At 45.2% G+C, this 24767-nt stretch overlaps 1 protein-coding gene across 1 annotated transcript in view; it reads left to right on the forward strand.

The window, feature by feature from the left end:
• SLC5A7 (solute carrier family 5 member 7) overlaps positions 1–24767 on the forward strand; it is an 84858-nt gene that overhangs the window by 57726 nt on the left and 2365 nt on the right. Inside the window, exons 6-8 of the mRNA XM_068265300.1 lie at positions 17518–17661; positions 19867–20020; positions 22996–23213. Coding sequence (XP_068121401.1) covers positions 17518–17661; positions 19867–20020; positions 22996–23213 — 516 coding nt within the window. The remainder of the gene's footprint in view (positions 1–17517; positions 17662–19866; positions 20021–22995; positions 23214–24767) is intronic.

Genomic DNA, 24767 nt, shown 5'->3' on the forward strand with positions numbered 1-24767 from the left:
ATGCTTACTTCCAGCCACTTCTGGGGTAGAATGGGACCCCGTAAACATTGTACAGTCACTGGGACATACACATGTGGAGGTTGTGTGTATTGCCGTTATTTGGAGGTAGGCAGATCAGTGATGTTACCGAATGGTCGTAGATGGTGGTTGCGACATTTTGTCAACTGCAACACCATAGGAGTTATTTATTTATTATATTGTAAATGTGGATGCTTTTATGTCGGTAAAACGACACGTGCATTCAAAGAGAGAATTAAGGACCATATCGGTGACATCACCACTTGTAATTTCAAGTCCCCAATTGCCAGACATGTACATCTCGAACATAGAGGGAACTCCAGTTTTGTTAGCTTCATTGGTCTAGATCGGGTACATTTACATCCTAGGGGTGGAGACATTGATAAAAAACTACTCCAATTGGAATCTAAATGGATTTTTGAATTAAAAGCAACAGAGCCCAGGGGTCTGAACGATAGTATTAACTATCGAGTATTTTTGCCGGGTTAGCTTTTTTGTGTGTTTGGCTGCTCCGCATTCCATGCATTCCTTCCTCCCCGATACCATCTTTATTTCCCTTCATGCTCCTTTTGGGGACTTGTGCCAACTTCGCCTGCCGTTTGTTTGATTTTCTCCCACTAAATGTGGTAATTTGTTTTTGGCCTATATGGAATTTTGCGTTTTGATGCACATTTGCATGCACACACGTGTATGTGCATGCTCTCTGTGCCACACTCTTTGTGCTTTTTTTAAAAAAAAGGGGGCACAGCATTGTGATCTTTATTATTATGGATCTGTGTCTTTCCTCCTCATTCTGAATTTGATTTGATTTAATTGTAGTGTGGGTCTTTTGCCTTATTGGCTTCGTGTGGACTACCAGGGGTGGATCACAGCTTTTATTCCATCTTATAACCCCCTCTGCCCCTTCCGGGTGCTGCAGTGGCATAGCTGTGCCACCCCTGGTTTTTCTCATGTAAGTTACCCATTCATATGTTAATACTTGCTTTTTGGCCACACCAATTTGGACTTTTTCATGTCCTTAGGTGTGTGTCCATTTTTCTCTAAGTAATTCTATGTGTATTTCTTTGTACCTGCTTTGGCTTGTTTTGAACAATTTGTCTGTCTTTGGAGACTAATAAAGTTATCTGTTTCCCCATAGTGTCGCCAATAGCCGCTGCTCCCCTCTCTTAACTTCCGCCCGCTTTTGGGCTGTGCTGGGCGCCCCGCTTCCGGTCACGGAGGGATGCGACGAGTCGCCTCCTCTTGTGACGTTTAGGGGCACATTTGCGCTCCAGCGGGCCGCCGCCCACATATCCCATGAGCTTTTGCTCAATGCGGGTGGGGGCGGGCGGGGTGGGCGCGGCCGTGGCGGCCTTCAAAAACGCCATTTCGGCGTTCAGAGGTGACGCTTTTTGACTGCCTGCCTTTGAAAAGGCCGCTAGAGCGGCGAAACATATAAGGCATAGCGGCAGTCACTTTCCCTGGGCATCATACAGCAAGCCACTCCACATCTACGCTCCTGTTAACCATTCCCTACCTACGCTTCAGGTTTGGATCCAGCTACACATGGTGGGATGGTAACTATGAACTTCTGCTTGGCCTGCTTGTCATCTGTGGCTTTTTCTGAATTCTTGCTGGCAATCTGTCTTATTGAGCTTTTCTGCAAGCAAAACTGTGCTATATCCATCTTGCTTAAGGCTTTGCATCCCTGCGATTGGGGGACTTAGTAATCATACATTCATGGCAGCGCACAGCAATAGCTAGTGGCTTTGTCAGCCTCCTGTTACTGGTTCTTGATCTCGGGCTCCGGGACCTGCATGTCACATTTGTTTCATGGGAGCCTTTCCTGCATGCCACATGCTACAATATACATGCACACCCCTTTATGATGTGGGTGTTTGATCTGTGTTTAATAACCAGCCTCATGGTGATGTGATTGGACTTTCAAAGGCCGAGTCAGCTTCCTTCCCACAAGTGGATTCATTGTTGCCAATTTTTTGCATTTACAACCTATCTGTGGAGTGGAACTCTTTTTCTTGCTGGGTTTGTGAGGACTGCAGCCTCACTGTACCAATACTTTGCCCATTGGGATTTTTTCATTGGTTTTAAAGGGGATTTGTTGCTGCTATATCTATATTTATTTATTTACGGTGTGTGTGTATATTTATGTAAAAATAATAAAGTTTTGTTATTGTTTCTTATGCACCCAAGAGCCAATCCTCCTATTTTATTAGCATATTATATATTTTGTTGGCATGATGCATAAGAAATTTATTATTAGGATGACATCATTTTGATTATAATTACCAACTGTTAACTCATTTGACCACCCTCCACATGCAATAGAGTCATTATAGTTAATTATTATTATTATCTTTCTTTATAGAGCGCCAATATATTCCGTAGCTCTGTACAACTTACAAATCATACAACAATGGGGAGCATAGATACATAAACAGTACATACTGTACAATCAGAACAATCAGTGATACAAGTACAGATACTGAGCATACAATTGACGTGTAGATTGAATAACATCACCAATACTGATAGATGTTCATTTGATAAATTGCCCAGAAACAGGAAACAAAAGGGAGAGGTCCCTGTCCTTGTGAGCTTACAATCTAGACGGTAGTGGAATTGAGACACTGGGTGAGTAGACAAAGGGGTTAGCAGATGAGGCAGTGAGAGAGAAGGGATGAAGGAAGAGGAGAGCTGGTGGAAAAGAAAAGAGGGAATATAGTCCAGAGCTCAGGTAGTGAGATGAGCTTTAGAGATTACTGAAGAAAGGTGCTGTTTGGTTAAAGCAGTGACTAGCCAAGTAGAGAGGAGGAGGAGTAGTTTCTGGCAGGTTAGCAACCAGGCACTGGTGAGGAAGGTGGAGTGATGGTTTAACTGGTGAAAGTGTTTGCATTTTGAAGCAATTTGGTATTGCATCAGTTTTACTAATAAAGTATGAAGCAAAATCTTCAGGTGATAAACATGAAGAAGGGGGGAAGAGTAGGGAGTTAAAGGTGTTAAAAAGCTGCTTCGGGTTATGAGACTGTGAAGAAATGAGTGAGGTATGACTGCTTTTCAAGGGAAGGGGTGTTTTTCAGCTAGTGTAGCACTTTTTTTTTATAATGCTGGAAATCTTCTGCAGTAGTGCTTTTCCTGCATCACATTACTCTGGAATGGGTTCAATCAGCCAGGGCTGTTGATGCGGTGGGGTGCCTGGCTCTTCTACTGACCACATATGCTATTGCTCCGTTGTTATTGCCTGATGAGGCGGGATCAAACCTGTGAAACGCGTTGCATATTTGGAGTTCATAAATAAAATATATTGACTGTGTTTGCCAGGGGCACCTCTAGCCATTTTGTCACTCCAGGCGAGAAAACCTATGGTCCCCCCCCCATTCTGCCCCCATGGTGCCCCCATTAAAATAATCGTAATGTGGCAGCGCATCACCAGAAAATAATCGTAATGCGGCAATCTTTCACCAGAAAATAATAGTAATGCAGCAGTGTTTTACCAGAAAATACATGCAAATGTGGCAGCATTTCACCAGAAAATACACAATGCGGGCAGCGGGTCACCAGAAAATACACATAATGTGGGCAGCGTTTCACCAGAAAATCCACATAGGCGGGGCTCCTCTTCTTCCCCTTCCCATTAGTTCCCCCTAATAGCTCTGATACCTGCCTACACCTATGAGAAAAAAAAAACCTGCAGAAGACTCCTCTCCCGGTCTCCCTCCGGTGCGCAGCAGCTCCCCCGATGATCTTCGTGCAGCAAATCCAGCTGCAAAACTCCCGCACTGACAGGCAAAGCAGGGCTATGAGAAAATTGCGCCCGAAGCCCTGCACTGGAGACACAAATAGTCTCCAGTGCAGGGCTTTGGACGTTATTTTCCCATAGCCCTGCTCTGCCTGCTGGAACCCACATACTCCGCCGGCTGCAGAAGTGAGCGTACGGGCTGAGGCCAGTGAACTGGTGCGGTGTCTATTAGACACCGCAAGCCAGTTCACCACCTGGGGACACGCCATATGGCGGGACAGTGAAGGAGGAACGTAGGGCCAGAGGTGGCACAAGGGGACAAATAAAGGCAAAAGGGACATAAGGAGGCACAGGGGGACAGAAGGAGGCACAAAGGGGCACAGAAGGAGGCAGAGGTGGCACAGGGGGGACTGAATGAGGCACATGGAGACAGAAGGAGGCACAAAGGGAGACAGAAGGACAAACAGGGGGTCAGACAAGGCACAAGGGACTGAACAAGGCACAAAAGAGACAGAAGGAGGCACAAAGGGGGAAAGAAGGATGCACAAGGCACAGAGGTGGCAGCTGCCTGCAACTTACGCTAAGTAGATGTAGCAGAAGCACGTAATAGAACACCCACAGGGGTGGAGCTTAATTTGAGGGTGGGACTTAAACCAGCAACATGGCGCCCCCCAGGACCAATGGCACTCCAGGCAATGGCCTGCACTGCCTATGCCTAGAGGCACCCCTGGTGTTTGCTACAGTCGTTGTGTGTCTGCTTGGAGGAGGTGGGTCCACCACTGCCTCCTCTATTTACCAAGAATTTGGTTTTTAAGCTCATTTAGCTTCCTTTTATCCTTTTGGTGCCTCTGTTCTCCTGCATAACTCTGATTTACAACTCAGAGATGATTTATACTACTTGACCATCAGCCCGAGTGAGTTTGGCCTCAGTGTATGGAATTGATGTAACCGCCATAGATAGGCACAGATCTCCTTGCAGCACACACGTTTGTGTGTGTATAGTGGCTAGCAGATTTATTTGCAGATGACTGCTAGGTGTGGTTGAGTTTTGCATGTTGCTGTTAATGATGTAAGCCTTATGTTATTCTTAAAATAAGGCTCCTCCTCATCCCAATTCTGGTGCACACTGTCAGGTCCTGTCTCGGCTAGCTTGTCGCAGAGTCAGGCCCTGGCAGATTCCTTTTAAAGTTGTGTCTTAAGTTGGGCCTTTAGGGTCTTGGTTGAATTTGATAGAAAATATAACATATTCTTTGAATGCCAACTAAAGGTATTCCTAGCTAGACCCATTCCATAGATTTGGCTACTAGATTATAAACTAAATGAATTATAATGTCATGCAAACTTCCTGTCTAATCATACTGTAATAAAACCTAACAAGAGTCACATGACAAAAACTCCTGTCCGGCTTAATAGGGTTGGAGCCTTTCATAAGAACACCATCAAGAATTACATTACTTGTTCTGCAAAATTGATAAAAGATTTTTGCTTTGTTTTTTTGTAAAAAAGAACTTTAGTCTCCTAGAAAATCTACTATACACATTCCTGACCATTCTGACCATTAAGCCATTATGAAAATGGCTAAGCAGCATTTGCTTTTTTGAGTGAAAGGTCTAACCCTTCACATTCAATGTTTGCAGAGGCTACTCGGCTGATCATGTGACTTTCCTCAGAGCATCTTCCTTATTGAACCTAAACTGAAAATAGATAAACAATTGCATCTGTAGAACTACTCCTAAACAGAACATCTCTCACAGGAAAATGTGCCCATCAATCCTGTCCTAGTACCACATGAGTTGAGGTGATGATAGCCAGCTAATGGAAGAAGCTTAAAGCAAACCTAAAGTGAAAAAAAAACCTTATGATATAATTAATTTTATGTGGAGTATGGATAATAATTAGAATATTAGTAGCAAAGAAATGTCTCATATTTTTATTTTCAGTTATATAACTTTTTTTTATAGCATTGCATCATTCTGTCACAGATACAGTTTAGAAACCAAAGTCTGTCTTTTAACCTCCCTGGCGTTCTTGTAAGATCGCCAGGGAGGCTGCGGGAGGGTTTTTTTTTAATAAAAAAAAAACGATTTCATGCAGCCAACTGAAAGTTGGCTGCATGAAAGCCCACTAGAGGGCGCTCCGGAGGCGTTCTTCTGATCGCCTCCGGCGGGCCAGAAGTGACACGGAAGGCCGCACTGAGCGGCCTTCCGTGTTTCGCTTACCTCGTCGCCATGGCGACGAGCGGAGTGACGTCATGGACGTCAGCCGACGTCCTGACGTCAGCCGCCTCCGATCCAGCCCTTAGCGCTGGCCGGAACTTTTTGTTCCGGCTACGCTGGGCTCAGGCGGCTGGGGGGACCCTCTTTCAACGCTGCATGCGGCGGATCGCCGCGCTGCAGCGGCGATCAGGTAGCACACGCGGCTGGCAAAGTGCCGGCTGCGTGTGCTGCTTTTTATTTGAGCCAAATCGGCCTAGCAGGGCCTGAGCGGCAGGCTCCGGCGGTACTGGACGAGCTGAGCTCGTCCAGACCGCTCAGCAGGTTAAGCTATAAAACAAAGCAGAAATAACTTTCTTGCAGCAAAACCTTATCTCAAGCTGTTTCTCACTGTTTGTTGTCTGTTTAAGTGCCTCACAAAATAGGACTGTCTTCCACCCAAGTTGGGTCGCATAACTCAAAAAGCTCTTTTGGATAGATAGTGATTTTTAACTCTTCCTTTACTGGAAAAAAATATGAGACTCTTTGCTACTAATGCTCTATTTCTTAGCTTTACTACACATACAATTCATTATCTCATAAGTTTATTTTCACTTCAGGTTTGCTTTAAAGCTGTAGGAAAGGGCAAGCATAATATAAGGAATAATAATAATAAAGTCAGACATGTAGCAATTATAAGATGGCAAACTTCCTAATGTTTTCAAAGGTTTGCTTTACTTCCACCGATTTGTACTGTACACAAGATAACTTAACCACTTGAGGACCGTAGGCTTTACCCCCCTTAAGGACCAGACCCTTTTTTTCCATTCAAACCACTGCAGCTTTCACGGTTTATTGCTCGCTCATACAACCTACCACCTAAATGAATTTTGGCTCCTTTTCTTGTCACTAATAAAGCTTTCTTTTGGTGCTATTTGATTGCTGCTGCGATTTTTACTTTTTATTATATTCATAAAAAAAGACATGAATTTTATAAAAAAAAATGATTTTTTTTAACTTTCTGTGCTGACATTTTTCAAATAAAGTAAAATTTCTGTATACATGCAGCATGAAAAATGTGGACAAACATGTTTTTGATTTAAAAAAAAAACCCATTCAGCCTATATTTATTGGTTTGGGTAAAAGTTATAGCGTTTACAAACTATGGTGCAAAAAGTGAATTTTCCCATTTTGAAGCATCTCTGATTTTTCTGACCACCTGACATGTTTCATGAGGGGCTAGAATTCCAGGATAGTATAAATACCCCCCAAATGACCCCATTTTGGAAAGAAGACATCCTAAAGTATTCACTGAGACGCATAGTGAGTTCATAGAAAATATTATTTTTTGTCACAAGTTAGCGGAAAATGACACTTTGTGACAAAAAAAAAAAGTTTCCATTTTTTCTAAATTGCGACAAAAAAAATGAAATCTGCCACGGACTCACCCTGCCCCTCTCTGAATACCTTGAAGTGTCTACTTTCCAAAATGGGGTCATTTGTGGGGTGTGTTTACTGTCCTGGCATTTTGGGGGGTGCCTAATTGTAAGCACCCCTGTAAAGCCTAAAGGTGCTCATTGGACTTTGGACCCCTTAACGCAGTTAGGCTGCAAAAAAGTGCCACACATGTGGTATTGCCGTATTCAGGAGAAGTAGTATAATGTGTTTTGGGGTGTATTTTTACACATACCTATGCTGGGTGGGAGAAATATCTCTGGAAATGACAATTTTTTGATTTTTTTTTACACACAATTGTCCATTTACAGAGATCTTTCTACCACTCAGCATGGGTATGTGTAAAAATACACCCCAAAACACATTATAATACTTCTCCTGAGTACGGAGATACCACATGTGTGGCGCTTTTTTGCACCCTAACTGCGCTAAGGGGCCCAAAGTCCAATGAGTACCTTTAGGATTTCAAGGGTCATTTTGCGGCATTTGGTTTCCAGACTACTGCTCACGGTTTAGGGCCCCTAAAATGCCAGGGCAGTATAGGAACTCCACAAATGACCCCATTTTAAAAAGAAGACACCCCAAGGTATTCTGTTAGGAGTACGGTGAGTTCATAGAAGATTTTATTTTTTGTCACAAGTTAGCGGAAATTGATTTGTATTGTTTTTTTTTTCACAAAGTGTCACTTTCCGCTAACTTGTGACAAAAAAATAAAATCTTCTATGAACTCACCATAATCCTAACAGAATACCTTGGGGTGTCTTCTTTCTAAAATGGGGTCATTTGTGGGGTTCCTATACTGCCCTGGCATTTTAGGGACCCTAAACCGTGAGGAGTAGTGTGGAAATCAAATGCCGCAAAATGACCTTTGAAATCCTAACGGTACTCATTGGACTTTGGGCCCCTTAGCACAGTTAGGGTGCAAAAAAGTGCCACACATGTGGTATCGCCGTACTCGGGAGAAGTATTATAATGTGTTTTGGGGTGTATTTTTACACATACCCATGCTGGGTGGGAGAAATACCTCTGTAAATGACAATCTTTTGATTTTTTTACACACAATTGTCCATTTACAGAGATATTTCTCCCACCCAGCATAGGTATGTGTAAAAATACACCCCAAAACACATTGTACTACTTCTCTCAAGTACGGCGATACCACATGTGTGGCACTTTTTTGCACCCTAACTGCGCTAAGAGGCCCAAAGTCCAATGAGTACCTTTAGGATTTCAAGAGTCATTTTGCGGCATTTGGTTTCCAGACTACTGCTTACGGTTTAGGGCCCCTAAAATGCCAGGGCAGTATAGGAACCCCACAAATGACCCCATTTTAGAAAGAAGACATCCCAAGGTATTCTGTTAGGACTATGGTGAGTTCATAGAAGATTTTATTTTTTGTCACTTCCATGTCACTTCCATGTCACTTTCAACTTCCATGCTGGCGCTCACCACTTCACCAGGGTCTACGGAAGTACTGGTACTTAGTCCAGGAGATGCTGCGCTGCTGGTGCCTGCCTCACCAAGAAAACTCTCATCAGCACTAGCACCACCCTGCTGCCCTTGAGGCGAATCCTGCGCCACCTGCGGTCTAAACACATGGGGTCTGGTACGCCTGGCTCTAGCCGGGACCAAAACCTCGTCATCACTTTCGGTCAGAGAACCACTGCTTTCCACAGGTTCAAATTCAGACCCGGATGATTCGTCGGCTGAGTCTTCCCAAACGCTCTCATCTGACTGGTCCATGTACCTGTATACCTCTTCATCGGAAATCCCCCTTCTTGCCATTGTGGACTGCTAAATTTATGGGGTTTTCCTCCGAGACTACCCAGAAAAAAAGAGCACCTACCTAGCAAAAGGGAGTATTTGAGAGGTAGAAAGCTGTGGTCCCTGAGTTTTGATTAAAAAAAAATCAAAACTGATCTTTACAGCGCCACAGCTAGTGTACAGTGTTTTTGCAGTGATCAGAAAAAAAAATCTGTCACTACAGTGGGGCGGCTGAACGCAAGTGCGGGCGAACGATCAGGCCTGATCGGGTAAACACTGCGTTTTTAGTGGAGCCTACACTAAGGTGACCCTAATGTACTGCTATAGATCTGTCCGATCAGGAATGATCACTAGATACTATATAGTACCAATGCTGATTAGCGACAGTGATGGCGCTAATCAGCGACTAATCAGTGAATGCGGTGCAGTGGGCTGGGCACTAACTGACCCTAACAAAGGGGCCTAGCTAACTGGCCTAACTGCTTACACTAATGATACTAAAAAAGTGTCAGTTTTCACTGATCACTGTTTTTAGATCACTAGGATAGTAACAGGGGGATGATCTGGGGTGGGGGGGTTTGGCAGTGGTGGGGGTTTGGGGGTGGTGGTGAGTGGGGTCTCAGAGGCAATTAACCAATCACGGGACAATCAAAGCCGATCACGGGACAATCAAATACAATTACAGCACAATCAAATCCAATCACAGCACAAGCAAATCTGATGCACTTGGAAGGTGGTGGTTGGAGGTGGTGGGGGGGAGCGTGGGGTTGGGGGTGGCGGGAAGTGGGGTCTCAGAGGCAATCAAACAATCAGGGGACAATCAAAGCCGATCACGGGACAATCAAAAACAATTACAGCACAATCGAATCCAATCACAGCGCAAGCAAATCTGATGCACTCGGAAGGTGATGGTTGGAGGTGGGGGGGGGGGTTGGGGGTGGCGGGAAGTGGGGTCTCAAAGGCAATCAAACAATCACGGGACAATCAAAGCCGATCACGGGACAATCAAATACAATTACAGCACAATCGAATCCAATCACAGCACAAGCAAATCTGATGCACTCGGAAGGTGGTGGTTGGAGGTGGTGGGGGGGAGGGTGGGGTTGGGGGTGGCGGGAAGTGGGGTCTCAGAGGCAATCAAACAATCACAGGACAATCAAAGCCGATCACTGGACAATCAAATACAATTACAGCACAATCGAATGCAATCACAGCACAAGCAAATCTGATGCACTCGGAAGGTGGTGGTTGGAGGTGGTTGGAGGTGGTGGGGGGGAGGGTGGGATTGGGGGTGGCAGGAAGTGGGGTCTCAGAGGCATTCAAACAATCACGGGACAATCGAAGCCGATCACGGGACAATCAAATACAATTGCAGCACAATCAAATACAATCGCAGCACAATCGAATACAATCACAGCACAGCCAAATACAATGCACTCAGAAGTAGAGTTGGGCCGAACCTCCGATTTTAGGTTCGCGAACCTGGTTCGCGAACTTCCGCGGAAGGTTCGGTTCGCGTTAAAGTTCGCGAACCGCAATAGACTTCAATGGGGATGCGAACTTTGAAAAAAAAAAAACTAACACCTGGAGGGGGGCATGGCGGAGTGGGATACATGCCAAAAGTCCCCGGGAAAAATCTGGATTTGACGCAAAGCAGCGTTTTAAGGGCAGAAATCACATTGAATGCTAAATGACAGGCCTAAAGTGCTTTAAAACATCTTGCATGTGTATACATCAATCAGGTAGTGTAATTAAGGTACTGCTTCACACTGACACACCAAACTCACCGTGTAACGCACCGCAAACAGCTGTTTGTGTAGTGACGGCCGTGCTGGACTGGTGCGCACCATGGCGAGAGTGCAGGTTTTGGTGGCTTTACAGCCCATATGGTCGCCTGGCTGATGTAGCTGAATGACAGAACAGTGACTGTCCAGCTGATCAAATTTGGTCTGACCACAATGAAGCAACGACCTTATTATCTTTTGTGTGCCCCCCGAGACACTCATCTAGGCGCCGGTCATTGCTTCATTGTGATACGCAAGCCCCTTCACCACGGCAAGGTAATGATCACGAAGGGGAATGGGCGCATGTACATGCCTTTTATTTTGTTGTTGCAGCTGCCCGCAGTGCAGCCATAAAAATTAGGCAGTCATGTACACGCACCAGAAAAATTATTACAGCGGTCGCTGCTAGCAGCGGCCTAAAAAATTCAGCAATCCGCCTGGAGTCCCGGACCCTGTTGGTGGTGGCGGAGAAGGTAGTGAAGCGGCCTGCAGGCAGACATGCTGTGTGGAGGGACTGGGAGCGACTTAGTCTTCTTGGGGCAGGCCAGGCAGCCAGTCACACGGCGTGCAGGCAGAGATGCTGTGTGTGCGGGGACTGACTTAGTCTTGGGGCGGGCAGCAGCCCTCCGGGATCCATGCCTCATTCATTTTGATAAAGGTGAGGTACTTAACACTTTTGTGACTTAGGCGACTTCTCTTCTCTGTGACAATGCCTCCAGCTGCGCTGAAGGTCCTTTCTGACAGGACGCTTGCGGCAGGGCAGGAGAGAAGTTGGATGGCAAATTGGGACAGCTCTGGCCACAGGTCAAGCCTGCGCACCCAGTAGTTCAAGGGTTCCTCATCGCTGTTCACAGCAGTGTCTACATCCACACTTAAGGCCAGGTAGTCGGCTACCTGCCGTTCCAGGCGTTGGTGGAGGGTGGATCCGGAAGGGCTACGGCGAGGCGTTGGACTAAAGAACGTCCGCATGTCCGACATCACCATGAGATCGCTGGAGCGTCCTGTCTTTGACTGCGTGGACACGGGAGGAGGATTAGTGGCAGTGGTACCTTGCTGGCGTTGTGCTGTCACATCACCCTTAAAGGCATTGTAAAGCATAGTTGACAGCTGGTTCTGCATGTGCTGCATCCTTTCCACCTTCCGGTGAGTTGGTAACAGGTCCGCCACTTTGTGCCTGTACCGAGGGTCTAGTAGTGTGGCCACCCAGTACAGCTCATTCCCCTTGAGGTTTTTTATACGGGGGTCCCTCAACAGGCAGGACAGCATAAAAGACGACATCTGCACAAAGTCGGATCCAGTACCCTCCATCTCCTCTTGCTCTTCCTCAGTGACGTCAGGTAAGTCAACCTCCTCCCCCCAGCCGCGAACAATACCACGGGAAGGTTGAGCAGCACAAGCCCCTTGCGACGCCTGCTGCGGTTGTTCTCCTGCCGCTGTCCCCTCCTCCTCCTCCTCCTCCTCCTCCTACCCCAAAGAAACACCTTGCTCATCATCCTCTGAGTCTGACTCGTCTTCTGCACACGACTTCTCTTCTTCCTCCTCCTCCCCCCTCTGTGCTGCCGCAGGTGTTGAGGAAACAGCTGGGTCTGATGAAAATTGGTCCCATGCCTGTTCCTGCCGTAACGGTTCCTGGTCACGCTCATTCACAGCTTCATCCGCCACTCTACGCACAGCACGCTCCAAGAAGTAAGCATAGGGAATTAAGTCGCTGATGGTGCCCTCACTGCGGCTCACCAGGTTGGTCACCTCCTCAAACGGCCGCATGAGCCTGCATGCATTTTTCATCAGTGTCCAGTTGTCGGGCCAGAACATCCCCATCTTCCCAGACTGTTTCATTCTACTGTAGTTGTAGAGGTAGTGGGTCACGGCTTTCTTCTGTTCTAGCAGGCGGGAGAACATGAGCAGGGTCGAGTTCCAGCGAGTCGGGCTATCGCAAATGAGGCGTCTCACCGGCATGTTGTTTTTGCGCTGAATTTCCGCAAAGCGTGCCATGGCTGTGTAAGACCGCCTCAAATGCCCACAGAACTTCCTGGCCTGCTTCAGGACATTCGCTAAGCCAGGGTACTTTGCCACAAATCTTTGAACCACTAGATTCATGACATGTGCCATGCAGGGTATGTGTGTCAGCTTCCCCATATGCAAAGCGGCAAGCAGATTGCTGCCGTTGTCGCACACCACGTTGCCTATCTCCAGGTGGTGCGGGGTCAGCCACTCTTCCACCTGTTTCTTAAGAGCAGCCAGGAGAGCTGCTCCAGTGTGACTCTCCGCTTTGAGACAAGACATGTCTAAGATGGCGTGACACCGTTTTACCTGGCATGCAGCATAGGCCCTGCGGAGCTGGGGCTGTGTAGCTGGAGAGGAGAACTGCCACTCAGCCAAGGAGGAGGAGGACAGCGAAGAGCATGTAGCAGGAGGAGAGGAGGTGGCAGGAGGCCTGCCTGCAAGCCGTGGAGGTGTCACAATTTGGTCCGCTGCGCCCTGCTTGCCATCGTTCACCACCAGGTTCACCCAATGGGCTGTGTACGTAATGTAGCGGCCCTGCCCGTGCTTGGCAGACCAGGCATCTGTGGTCAGGTGTACCCTTGACCCAACGCTCTTCGCAAGAGATGACACCACTTGCCTCTCAACTTCACGGTGCAGTTGGGGTATGGCCTTTCTCGAAAAATAAGTGCGGCATGGCATCTTCCACTGCGGTGTTCCGATGGCCACAAATTTACGGAAGGCCTCAGAGTCCACCAGCCGGTATGGTAACAGCTGCCGAGCTAACAGTTCCGCCACGCCAGCTGTCAGACGCCGGGCAAGGGGGTGACTGGCCGAAATTGGCTTCTTCCGCTCAAACATTTCCTTCACGGACACCTGACTGCTGCTGTGGGCAGAGGAGCAGGAACCGCTCAAGGGCAGAGGCGGAGTGGAGGAGGGTGCCTGTGAAGGTGGAAGGGAGAAAGCGGCAGAAGCAGATAATGCACCTGATGGAGGAGGAAGAGGAGAAGGAGGGTGGCTTTGCTTTTGTGTGCTGCTGCTGCTTTTGCTCAGGTGGCCATCCCATTGCTGTTTGTGCCTTTTCTCCAGGTGCCTTCGTAAGGCACTTGTCCCTACGTGAGTGTTGGCCTTTCCACGGCTCAATTTTTGTTGGCAGAGCGAACAGATGGCTTTGGTCCGATCTGAGGCACACACATTAAAAAATGTCCACACCGCTGAGCCACCCTGGGATGTGGGCACTATGGGGACCTCAGCAGCTGATGCTGAAGGGCAAGTTGGCTAGCTGTACATAGGTGGCGATACATGGTGCCGGACTCTGCCACCAGCTGTTTCTGACGAAGAGCTGCCCCAGCTTCTTTCAGCAACTTCTCTCCTCCTACTACTCTCTGACTCCCCCTCTGAACTGTCCCCCTCTTCATCTCCTCTATTGGGAACATACAGAGGATCCCTATCATCGTCATCATCGTAGTCATCCTGCCCAGCTTCGCCTGACTCAGAAAAATCTAAACATGCACCATCAGTAGGTCCTTCATCCTCCTTACACGTTACATCCATAGTGTTGCCGCGTAACGCAGACATATGAGCTGGTGAAAATTCATCTGGCTGTAACAACAATGGCTGTGCATCAGTGATTTCACCACTAAATAGTTCTTGCAAAGTGTCAAATGCAGCGGAAGTGGTGATAGTAGTAGCGCTGGTGGCTGAGAAAGATGAGGTGTTCTGTGTCGCTAAATACTCAACCACGTCCTGACAATCTTGGGACGTGATGGGACGTGCCTTCTTCCGAGCACTGTACTGTGGGCCAGGTCCACACGAAATTACATTTACACGACCTCGCGCAGACCTGCCGGGTGGCCTTCCTCTGGCTCTGGCACTACCTCTTCCTCTACCTGTTTTGTCCATATCGGGTATGCACGGAGTGGTATATCAGACTGCGTGCACTCACGTAGGTAGGTGGGTTCACTTAACTGCACATATATGCGCACTGATGCGGTGGGTTCACTGAACAGAACAGGTATACAGTGGCGGGTTCACAGAACAGGTATGCAGTGGCAGGTTCACTGAACACAACAGGTATGCAGTGGCGGGGTCACTAAACAGGTATACAGTGGCGGGTCCACTGAACAGAACAGGTATGCAGTGGCGGGTTCACTGAACACAACAGGTATGCAGTGGCGGGTTCACAGAACAGGTATGCAGTGGTGGGTTCACAGAACAGGTATGCAGTGGTGGGTTCACAGCACAGGTATGCAGTGGTGGTTTCACTGAACAGGTATGCAGTGGTGGGTTCACAGCACAGGTATGCAGTGGTGGGTTCACAGCACAGGTATGCAGTGGTGGGTTCACTGAACAGGTATGCAGTGGTGGGTTCACAGAACAGGTATGCAGTGGCAGGTTCACTGAACAGGTATGCAGTGGTGGGTTCACTGAACAGGTATGCAGTGGTGGGTTCACTGAACAGGTATGCAGTGGTGGGTTCACAGGTATGCAGTGGCAGGTTCACTGAACAGGTATGCAGTGGTGGTTTCACAGCACAGGTATGCAGTGGTGGGTTCACTGAACAGGTATGCAGTGGTGGGTTCACTGAACAGGTATGCAGTGGAGGGTTCACAGCACAGGTATGCAGTGGTGGGTTCACAGAACAGGTATGCAGTGGTGGGTTCACAGCACAGGTATGCAGTGGTGGGTTCACAGCACAGGTATGCAGTGGTGGGTTCACAGCACAGGTATGCAGTGGTGGGTTCACAGAACAGGTATGCAGCCAGACAGGAACAAGTTAAGCCTAACTAATCTTTCCCTGAGAGACAGTCTGCAGCAGCTCGCCCTACTCTCACTAACGCAGGCAGCACACGAGTGACCGTAATGGCCGGCGCTGCCTGCCTTATATAAGGGGGGGTGGGGCTCCAGGGGCTAGTGTAGCCTAATTGGCTACACTGGGCCTGCTGACTGTGATGTAGAGGGTCAAAGTTGACCCTCCATGTGCATTATGGGGCGAACCGAACTTCCGCAAAGGTTCGCCTGCGGGACGCGAACGCGAACCACTGAAGTTCGCATGGAACCGTTCGCAGGCGAACCGTTCGGCCCAACTCTACTCAGAAGGTGATTAAGGGGGGGGTCTGAGGGCGATTTGAGGGGGTGGGGGGTTGATCAGGAGCCCGCATGGGGCAGACTGAGTCCTGATCTGATGATCGGCAGACACAGGGGGTTACTGATCGAAGATCAGTTAGTGATTGCTGGGGAGGACAGATGTAAACAATGCGCAGGGGATGTAATCAGGAGGGGGATCTGAGGGCAATCGAGGGTCTGGGCAGGTGATTGGTTGCCCCCGCGGGGCAGTTAGGGTCTACTCTGATGGGTGGGGGTGCTGAGGGGTGATGGACAGGTGATAGACAGGTGATCAGAGGGGGATCAGAGGGGGATCAGGGGGTAAGCTAGCTGTATACAGATGTATACAGTATACAGGGGGGGGGTAGTCTGGGATGGGGTCTGGGGTTGATCTAAAGGTAGGGGGTGATTAGGAGGCAGTTAGGGACCTAATGTAGGTAATAGCTTCGATATTTAGTGACAGGTGTGTGTGTGTGTGGGGGGGGGGGGGGTTTAGAGGGGTGCAAGGGTGCTGGCAGGGGTCTTATGGGGTGATCAGAGGGGGGGGTCTGAAGACTGGGGTGGGAGATCAGGGGGGCTGTGGGCAAAACAAATTAATGTGTGCTGTAAACTTACTATGGCTTCCTTCTCGCTGGTGGTCTCTGGAACAATGAGACCACGAGGCGAGGAGGAAGCATGTATAAGGCACTTTGTTTACCTAACAAAGTGCCTTATACGCATTGATTGGCGGAGATTTGTATTCCTCCACCCGCCGGCGCTGCTAAGTGGCCGGCGAGCTGGAGGCTAAATCCCCGGCCATCGATCCCCGGCGGAGGATCGCGTCACGGATGATGCGATCGCTCCGCCCATGCCCGTACAAGGACCGCCGCCTCTTGTACATGTGGCGGTCCTTGCGGGATCCACTTTCCGGCCGCCCCTGTGCAGTGGGCAGTCGGTAAGTGGTTAAAGTACCAAATTATCCCTCTCAACATCCATTGCACATAGCAACAACTTTGAGTGCTTCAGGTTGCAATCTACTTTGGTAGGTTTGTCTGTTTTCTGCCGCTTGGTATTCTGAGCCAAGTAGCATTAATGCCGACCTGGTCTTTGCTTCTTTAGTTAATTTGGTTTAATTAATGTCAGATCAAATGGATAAACTTTTAAGACAAGATTTTCAACAATAGAATCCTTTTTTGACAGAGATAACATTTGACTTGTACCCTGCTTTCTAAGCTTTAGGATATTGTCTTTAGAACTGTGCCTGGTTTGTACTTTTAACTATAATGTAAATACACTTATTTTATGTAAGACAAATGCTTAATATGCATTGAATTAAATGTGGTATTTAATTTGTAAAAAATTCCTTGCATTTATATAATATCTGAAGAATTCTGGATTATATTCAGTATTGCATTTATCACATCACTATTCATATTAGAGTTTAGGTAGTGGCATTGATTTATGATTCATTCAATATCAAATAAGATAAGTCTTTCTATTGCAGTGGATCAGTGTGCCTTTTGCAATGATTCATCCAGCAGTCACAGACATCACAGTGACAGCTGTGAAAGAAGTCTACAAGGAACCTTGGCTGGGTAGCATAAGGAGAGAAGAGGTCTGGTCTTGGCTTGACAATTTCATGCTTCTGGTAAACAATACATTTTATCTTTCTCCACGTGTATCTGTGAGGCCTGGTGACACAATGAAGGCTTCAATGTCATCTTCATAATTCTCTGTATATATTTAATCTTAAAGTCAAAGTGCCATGGTTTTGCTTTTCTTTTTTTTTTTTACATCTACAAATTTATGAATATACCGTTTTGTTATATACCTCATTATGCAAACAACTGTTTGATACACTGTATATACCTTCCAACATCTGAAACTGCATTGCCATCCTGCCACTAGTGAAAAGTATAAACGTGGCCAAGCGAGCTGAGTTTAAAATGACACTGTAAGGATGGGGATTCGATGGCAGCCATACTTATTTCATTTTAAACAAAGCCAATGGACCATCTATTCTCCTGATCCTGTGGCTCTATGCCACTAACCTAGAATGATTATGCAGCTTAGACTGAATAGCATTGGGCCTGATGCAGTGTGCGCTGTTCACCTTTACTGTTGCTAGTGCAGGGGAAGCACTGCCTATTAACCCATTAGCAGCAGGTGCGTTACCGTGGTTACGTGCGTGTCGCTATGGTAACCCGCAGGGTAATAGGTTAACAGCCGGTGCTCCTCCTGCACTTGTAACAGTAAAATTGCCATGCACTCCCTGCAGATGCCAATTTCACTGTTGGCCGACACCATCAGGCCCATCATTCTAAAGGTGCCCATACATGGTACAATTTTTCATTTTTTTTTTATTAGATAATTTAGTTCTATTATTCCGTTAGATCGAATATAAAGATTTTTCTCGAAAAAAACGGGATAATTGTTCGAATTTCTTGATCTAAAAAAAAAATATTTTCAACTTTCAGTCGATTCGACCATTTAGATCGAATAAACGAGATAATCGAACATTTTTATTGTACCATGTATGGCCACCATAAAGCAGACTTACCCATCCCTGTCCTCAAGGGCCACCAACAGTACATGTTTTGCAGGAAACCACACACAATCATAGGTGGGGTAGTTAGTGTTGCAGCAGAGCTGATTAACTACTCTGTGGATTTATACAAAACATGCACTGTTGGTGGGCCTTGAGGACAGGGCTGGGGAACACTGTTCTAAAGGAAATCCGTAAGGAAGTCTCTTTACTTCCTCTTGCAATGCTTTCCTAAGTACTTCAATACCTCACACTATCTCGAATTATTTATGCAGAATAGTTCAATTAATGTCTGTCCTGCACTAATTTAGGCTTGGTTTACACAAATATTTTTTAATGCTTTTTTTACAGTAGCGTGTCGCCGCTCCCCCATCACAGCGTCCATTAATCTCTATGAGATAGGCCACAGTACCTGTGATGCGACGGAAGTGCTTTGATCAACGCAGACTCTGCAGCGCATTGTTTAGTGGTATGAGCGCTACCGCATGGCACACAACTGCATTGGAGTCAATGGCACCGCGACAATTTTTATAGATTGTTGTCAGCGAAGTTGCTGACACACTTCCTGTCTGGAAGTGTGCACATGACTGAGGGGTTAGACGCAAGTGATATCTGAAGTCACTTGTGTACATGTTTGAGGGGCGGGGCATGCAGATTTTCTTGTCTGCGCTATCTTCCGCATGGACAAATCTGCAAGGAATGGTGTGGTGCTATGCACTGTGGTAGACTCTTTTGCCGCCCACAGATTGCACCTCACCATGTGTGAAACTAGCCTCAAGGAAGTACAGTGTTTGTAAGCATTTGCATGTGTTTGGTTTTCAAGCATTTATGGCCGCATTATAGCCCCCCAACAATATTTGTCGCTTTCTCAGAGGAAAACATGCGGGAGAGGGATTCCCTGTTCAAAACGCCCGCCAGGGCCATTCCTGCAGGGTTTCCAGAGCTGCCATTGGGCAGCTCTGTCTCCCTGGCCATGCCCCCTGCCGCTCTGCCCGCCTCTCAGCATGCTGTGAATGAGAGAATGAATCTCTCATTCCAACGTTGTGACCCAGAGGTCATGAAAGGGAAAGTGGGCCATTGCGGCTCACAGGAGTGGCAGAGAGTGGTGGTTTTGGAGGCTCCTAGTTTTTTTTTTCATTTCATGAGCCCACATCGGGCTCTCTTTAACTACTCAATAATGATTGCTTGCTTAAAAAGAATGTAAATGAAGGCAGGTGATGATGTATATCTACATGTACAGTATGTTCAAAGCATTAAACTAATATCTTAAGAAGAATGGTTTAAATCCTTAATGTTTGTATTTTTCAGATTCTAGGAGGAATTCCTTGGCAGGCCTATTTCCAGAGGGTCTTGTCTGCTTCTTCTGCAACCTATGCTCAAGTCCTCTCTTTCTTAGCTGCTTTTGGTTGTTTGATAATGGCAATCCCCTCCATTCTCATAGGAGCCATTGGAGCCTCCACAGGTAAGCAGTCCTAGCTGCACACTGAGAAAACAGTTTTAAGTTGTTACAAACACTTTGTGAATAGAATTCAGAAACACACAGTGAACCTGGAATTCAAAGACTTTGTTCTGCACCATTTACTAATGCTACGTACACGCAATACGTTTTTTCAGTCGACTATCCGTTCTATCGATTTTCAATTGGTTTTTCCGCTTGGTTTCCCGCTTGATTCTTTTATCTTTTCTTATCAATTTCAATTCACTTTTATGAGAAATCGAGCGGTAGAACGATCGAAAGTAATATCGGACATGGCAGAAATTATCTATCAAACGCATCTATGGAATGCAAAAACGTATTGCGTGTACCTAGCATAAGGAAAAAAATAACATTCGCATACTCCACAAAACTTCATCAGTAGAAAATGAGATTAAGTCCAGTAAATCCATTAGGACAGTCACTAGGGTTATTAATTGTTATATGTGCACTCTATTTGCATTATTCAAATAAGAAAACAGTAGAGTGCAAAAATTACCTCTCCTAGTCATATGAAAAAAGACTCACTATGGCCATTTGATAAGTTTGAATTGTCATTCATCTGGGGTTTCTTATGGTAATTGTATGGTCATGGCTAAATGCTTAAGTACTGCATAGTACAGTAGAAACCATGGACCCGATTCAGTTTCAGTAGATAAAAGACTCACTGCATGTAAGTTTCCTATTGCTCTTCATCACATACAAGTGACTAGCCGATTTAATTGCTGATTTAACACTTTTGATGCCTGTGCAAATTTAAACTCACCTTGCACATTAAACTAATTGACTTGAGCATTACAAGGGAGGCTATAGGTAAGGAATTGGACCTTTTTCTTTTGCTTTTGTGGAGCTGTCTTCAGCCTTTTGCATCCTTCATCACCTCCGTGCTTCACTTTCTTACACAATAATTCCTGTTTACGGTGCGACACCCTTTTACGCGATATGGGAGCTGAAAGTTTTGCCATAAATGAAGTCCATACATACTTTAAGTAATTTCTATACACCAGGATTGCTGCCTCTGTTTCTCCTTGCCAGGCTCCATTTCCCTGCAATAGGCACCAGATTGTCCCCAACCACCAGTGGTCGGTGACCTTTCTTGCTCTTTGATGCCGCTCTTGCTATGCTCCCGGCATAACATGCACTGTGAGCTCTCAGATGTGATCACAAAGGCACCTGGAGTGTGGCCAGAGCAGCGTCAAAGAGCACACTGTGGTTCAAAGGTTGCTGACCACTGGTGGTTGATGCCTAGTCTGGGGCTAATCAGATATCCTTTAACCACTTCAGCCTACAGCATCGAAAATCGTATGCATCTGAGCAACGTTCACCTCCCATTCATTCGCCAATAACTTTATTGCTACTTATCACAATTAATTGATCTATATCTTGTTTTTTCCACCACTAATTAGGCTTTCTTTGGGTGGTACATTTTGCTAAGAATTACTTTTTTCTAAATCCATTTTAACAGAAAGATTATGAAAGAAATGGAAAAAAATCATTATTTCTGATTTTTTGGCCATTATAGTTTAAAATTAATACACGCTACTGTAATCAAAACTCATGTATTTTATTTGCCCATTTGTCCCGGTTATTACACCGTTTAAATTATGTCCCTATCACAATTTATGGTGCCAATATTTTATTTAGGAATAAAGGTGCATTTTTTCAATTTGCGTCCATCACTATTTACAAGCTTATAATTTAAAAAATATATAATAAGATACTCTCTTGACATGCATATTTAAAAAGTTCAGACCCTTAGGTAACTATTTATGTTGGTTTTTTTTTATTGTAATTTTTTTTTTTTTTATTAAAAAATTTATTTGGGTTATTTTTGTGTGGGAGGGAAACAGATCATTTCAAATGTAAAATAATGTAATTATTTATTAAAAAATGTATGTGGGTGCAGTTTACTATTTGGCCACAAAATGGCCACAGTTCAAAAAAAAATCACAATTCATATGGCTGGGATCACTTCCAATCGTAACAGTCACACAAAGATTATAGTTTCAACGTTCCCCAGTCTATAATAGTGTTCTGCAGTACTCCACTCTTCTCTCCATCTACTTCCAGTGGCTCAGGTCAGGCTTCTTAACACTACAGTTAAACAAACAAAACCTGGTGGTGGGCTGCCCCTCGATACACTGCGCTCATACCATGGCAACACAGCACTCCAAATCAACGGCACTAGTGAGCAAACAGCTTTCCCAGCTAACCCTAAGATCTCCATGTCCTCCACCACCTTATTGTTCACATCCATCACTGCACCCATCAGGCCCGATGAGGCAGTGGGATGTTGTCATTCATAGCAAGTAGGTGTAAGCTGTTATTTCTACCAGCAGAAAATAATACTGTATATAATACATAAATTGCACAGCTACATGCAGGATTTTTCAGTTTGAAAAATTAATTAGCAAAAGTAATAATTTACACTAGTCAGCATAAATGCTTTCAGAAATTGGTTATTTCAGTTTTTGGGTGGTTGGGACTTTACTTATGCTGTACAGTAAATGGCTGTAATTTAACTTCCTAAAGAAATGAAGAGCTGTCAGCTTCTGATGCCATAAGCAACTATTTTACATTTGACCCTAGGTGCAGCTTTGGGTAAGGTAAGTAGTCTTTCCACCTTGGAGAAAACTCCATGACACACCAGACTAGTTAGGATTGGCAGAATGCAAGGGGGAGAGCAAACAAAAGCATCAATACAAATAGCTTTTTATAGCCTCCATGCTAAGAATATCACCATCACCAAACGCAGATCAAAAACAATATTGTATTAATTCATTTTATTTATATTAGACAAGTATTGAGTAAAGTTAAGCGATTGCAAAGGCCTGGGGCACTACTATCATAATCGCCTTTATCAAGCAATAACTTAACTCTTCAGTACAACTAAATAACAAAAAAATTAAACAGAAACATTTGTCTGCAAGTTATAAATGATCAACTAAAATATTGTTTTTTAGATTGGAATCAAACTGATTATGGAAAATCTGACCCAGAAACAAATGAGGAAGCAGATATGATTCTACCCATCATACTCCAGTATTTGTGTCCTCCTTACATCTCTTTCTTCGGACTTGGTGCCGTATCTGCTGCTGTAATGTCATCGGCTGACTCCTCCATCTTATCAGCCAGCTCAATGTTTGCTAGGAATATCTACCAGCTCTCATTTAGGCAAAATGTAAGTTTACCTTCTTTAATTTCATCTATTAAAAAGTAAAGTAGTAAAAGCCTGGGCATTATGAATTAAGTAGGGTGCTCACATTAGATGAGAATGATATGGAGGCTGACATATTTATTTCCTTTTAATGAAATATTGCTAGGTCTGATAAGGTGACAGATTTTATTTTTCTTTTATTAGCACTTGTCATTAATAAGTTTCTTCTGCCTCCTAAAAAGGTTAAGGAAAAAACTAAAACTTTGATAGTGTTCCTTTAAAAGACAACTGTAGTGAGAAGAATATGGAGGCTGCCATATTTATTTTCTCTTGAACAATACCAGTTGCCTGGCAGCCCTGACAATCTATTTGGCTGCAGTAGTGTCTGAATCACACACCTGAAACAAGTGGTTAATGTGGTTAATCTAGTCAAATATGACAATAATGTCATAAATATGTGATCTGCTGCATCCTTGTTCAGAGTCTATAGCTAAACGTATTAGAGGCAGATGATCAGCAGGACTGCCAGGCAACAGGTATTGCTTATAAGGAAATAAATATGGCAGCCTCAATATACCTCTCACTTCAGTTGTCCTTTGAGTCAACTCAGCAGCCAAGACAATTGTTCTAAACCATTTTGGCTGATAATTTTGCATGGGTACCTTTGCTGCATCACTAAATTACCTTCTTTTGTTGTTCTATCATCTTTCCACAAAACAGCACACACTATTCGGCTTTTAAAGGAACAGCACATCTGTTCTGTAATCATTCCTAAGGATGAGCCAGCAAATTTCTACAGTTCCATCTTGTGGCAAATTGGGCCGTTTTTGCTTACCCATCTTTTATTGTAGAATGACATTTGGCTTTAAAATTCTCTCACATTTTTGTAAAGTTACCATCAGATTTTGGGGTGAAATTGTATTGCAGTTAATGGTGCCAACTTAAGCGATTAATAACAAAGGGTATGTTAAGGAGAATAGTAGGAACAAGGTGGGAAAAAAAAGACCTTGTAGTTTTTAAGAAAATAGATCTTAAAGTTTCAATAGGAAAATTGTTTTTCTAATGCTGTTATACGACATATAATACAGCAGTGACTTTCCTGCCAGGGTGTCCTAGGGCAAGTTGCAACATTTTTGCCAAGGATGGCTGTACAGCCTCAATACTGCTGTATAAGGATTCCTGGCAAATATACCTATTATTTACTGCAAGGTGGCAGCTGTCAAGGGTGCTGAGGGAATTTTCCATTGGTCTGCTAAAGGACCTATGTCATACTTTAGTGGGAGCCCTACTTTAGCGGGAGGGGGGACTACATGTTATTTAATAATAATATTAATGTAAATAATAGGCAGATTTGCCAGGGATCATTATACAGTCAGCAGTATTGCAGCACTACGGCGATCCCCAGCAGAAGAGTTGCAACCTCCTCTTGGGTTTCCTGTTGGTCATTACACTGTCCAACAAGAAACCCTGCAGGGAATTCAATGCTGTTACTGGAGATATATTTTCAATACTGATTAGTCTGCACCATTGACTTCTAGAAATTTGTGAAAATGTTTCAGCAAAAATTTGTGGAACTAC

This window comes from Hyperolius riggenbachi, chromosome 2 (genome assembly GCF_040937935.1).
Source record: "Hyperolius riggenbachi isolate aHypRig1 chromosome 2, aHypRig1.pri, whole genome shotgun sequence".
Lineage (NCBI taxonomy): Eukaryota > Metazoa > Chordata > Amphibia > Anura > Hyperoliidae > Hyperolius > Hyperolius riggenbachi.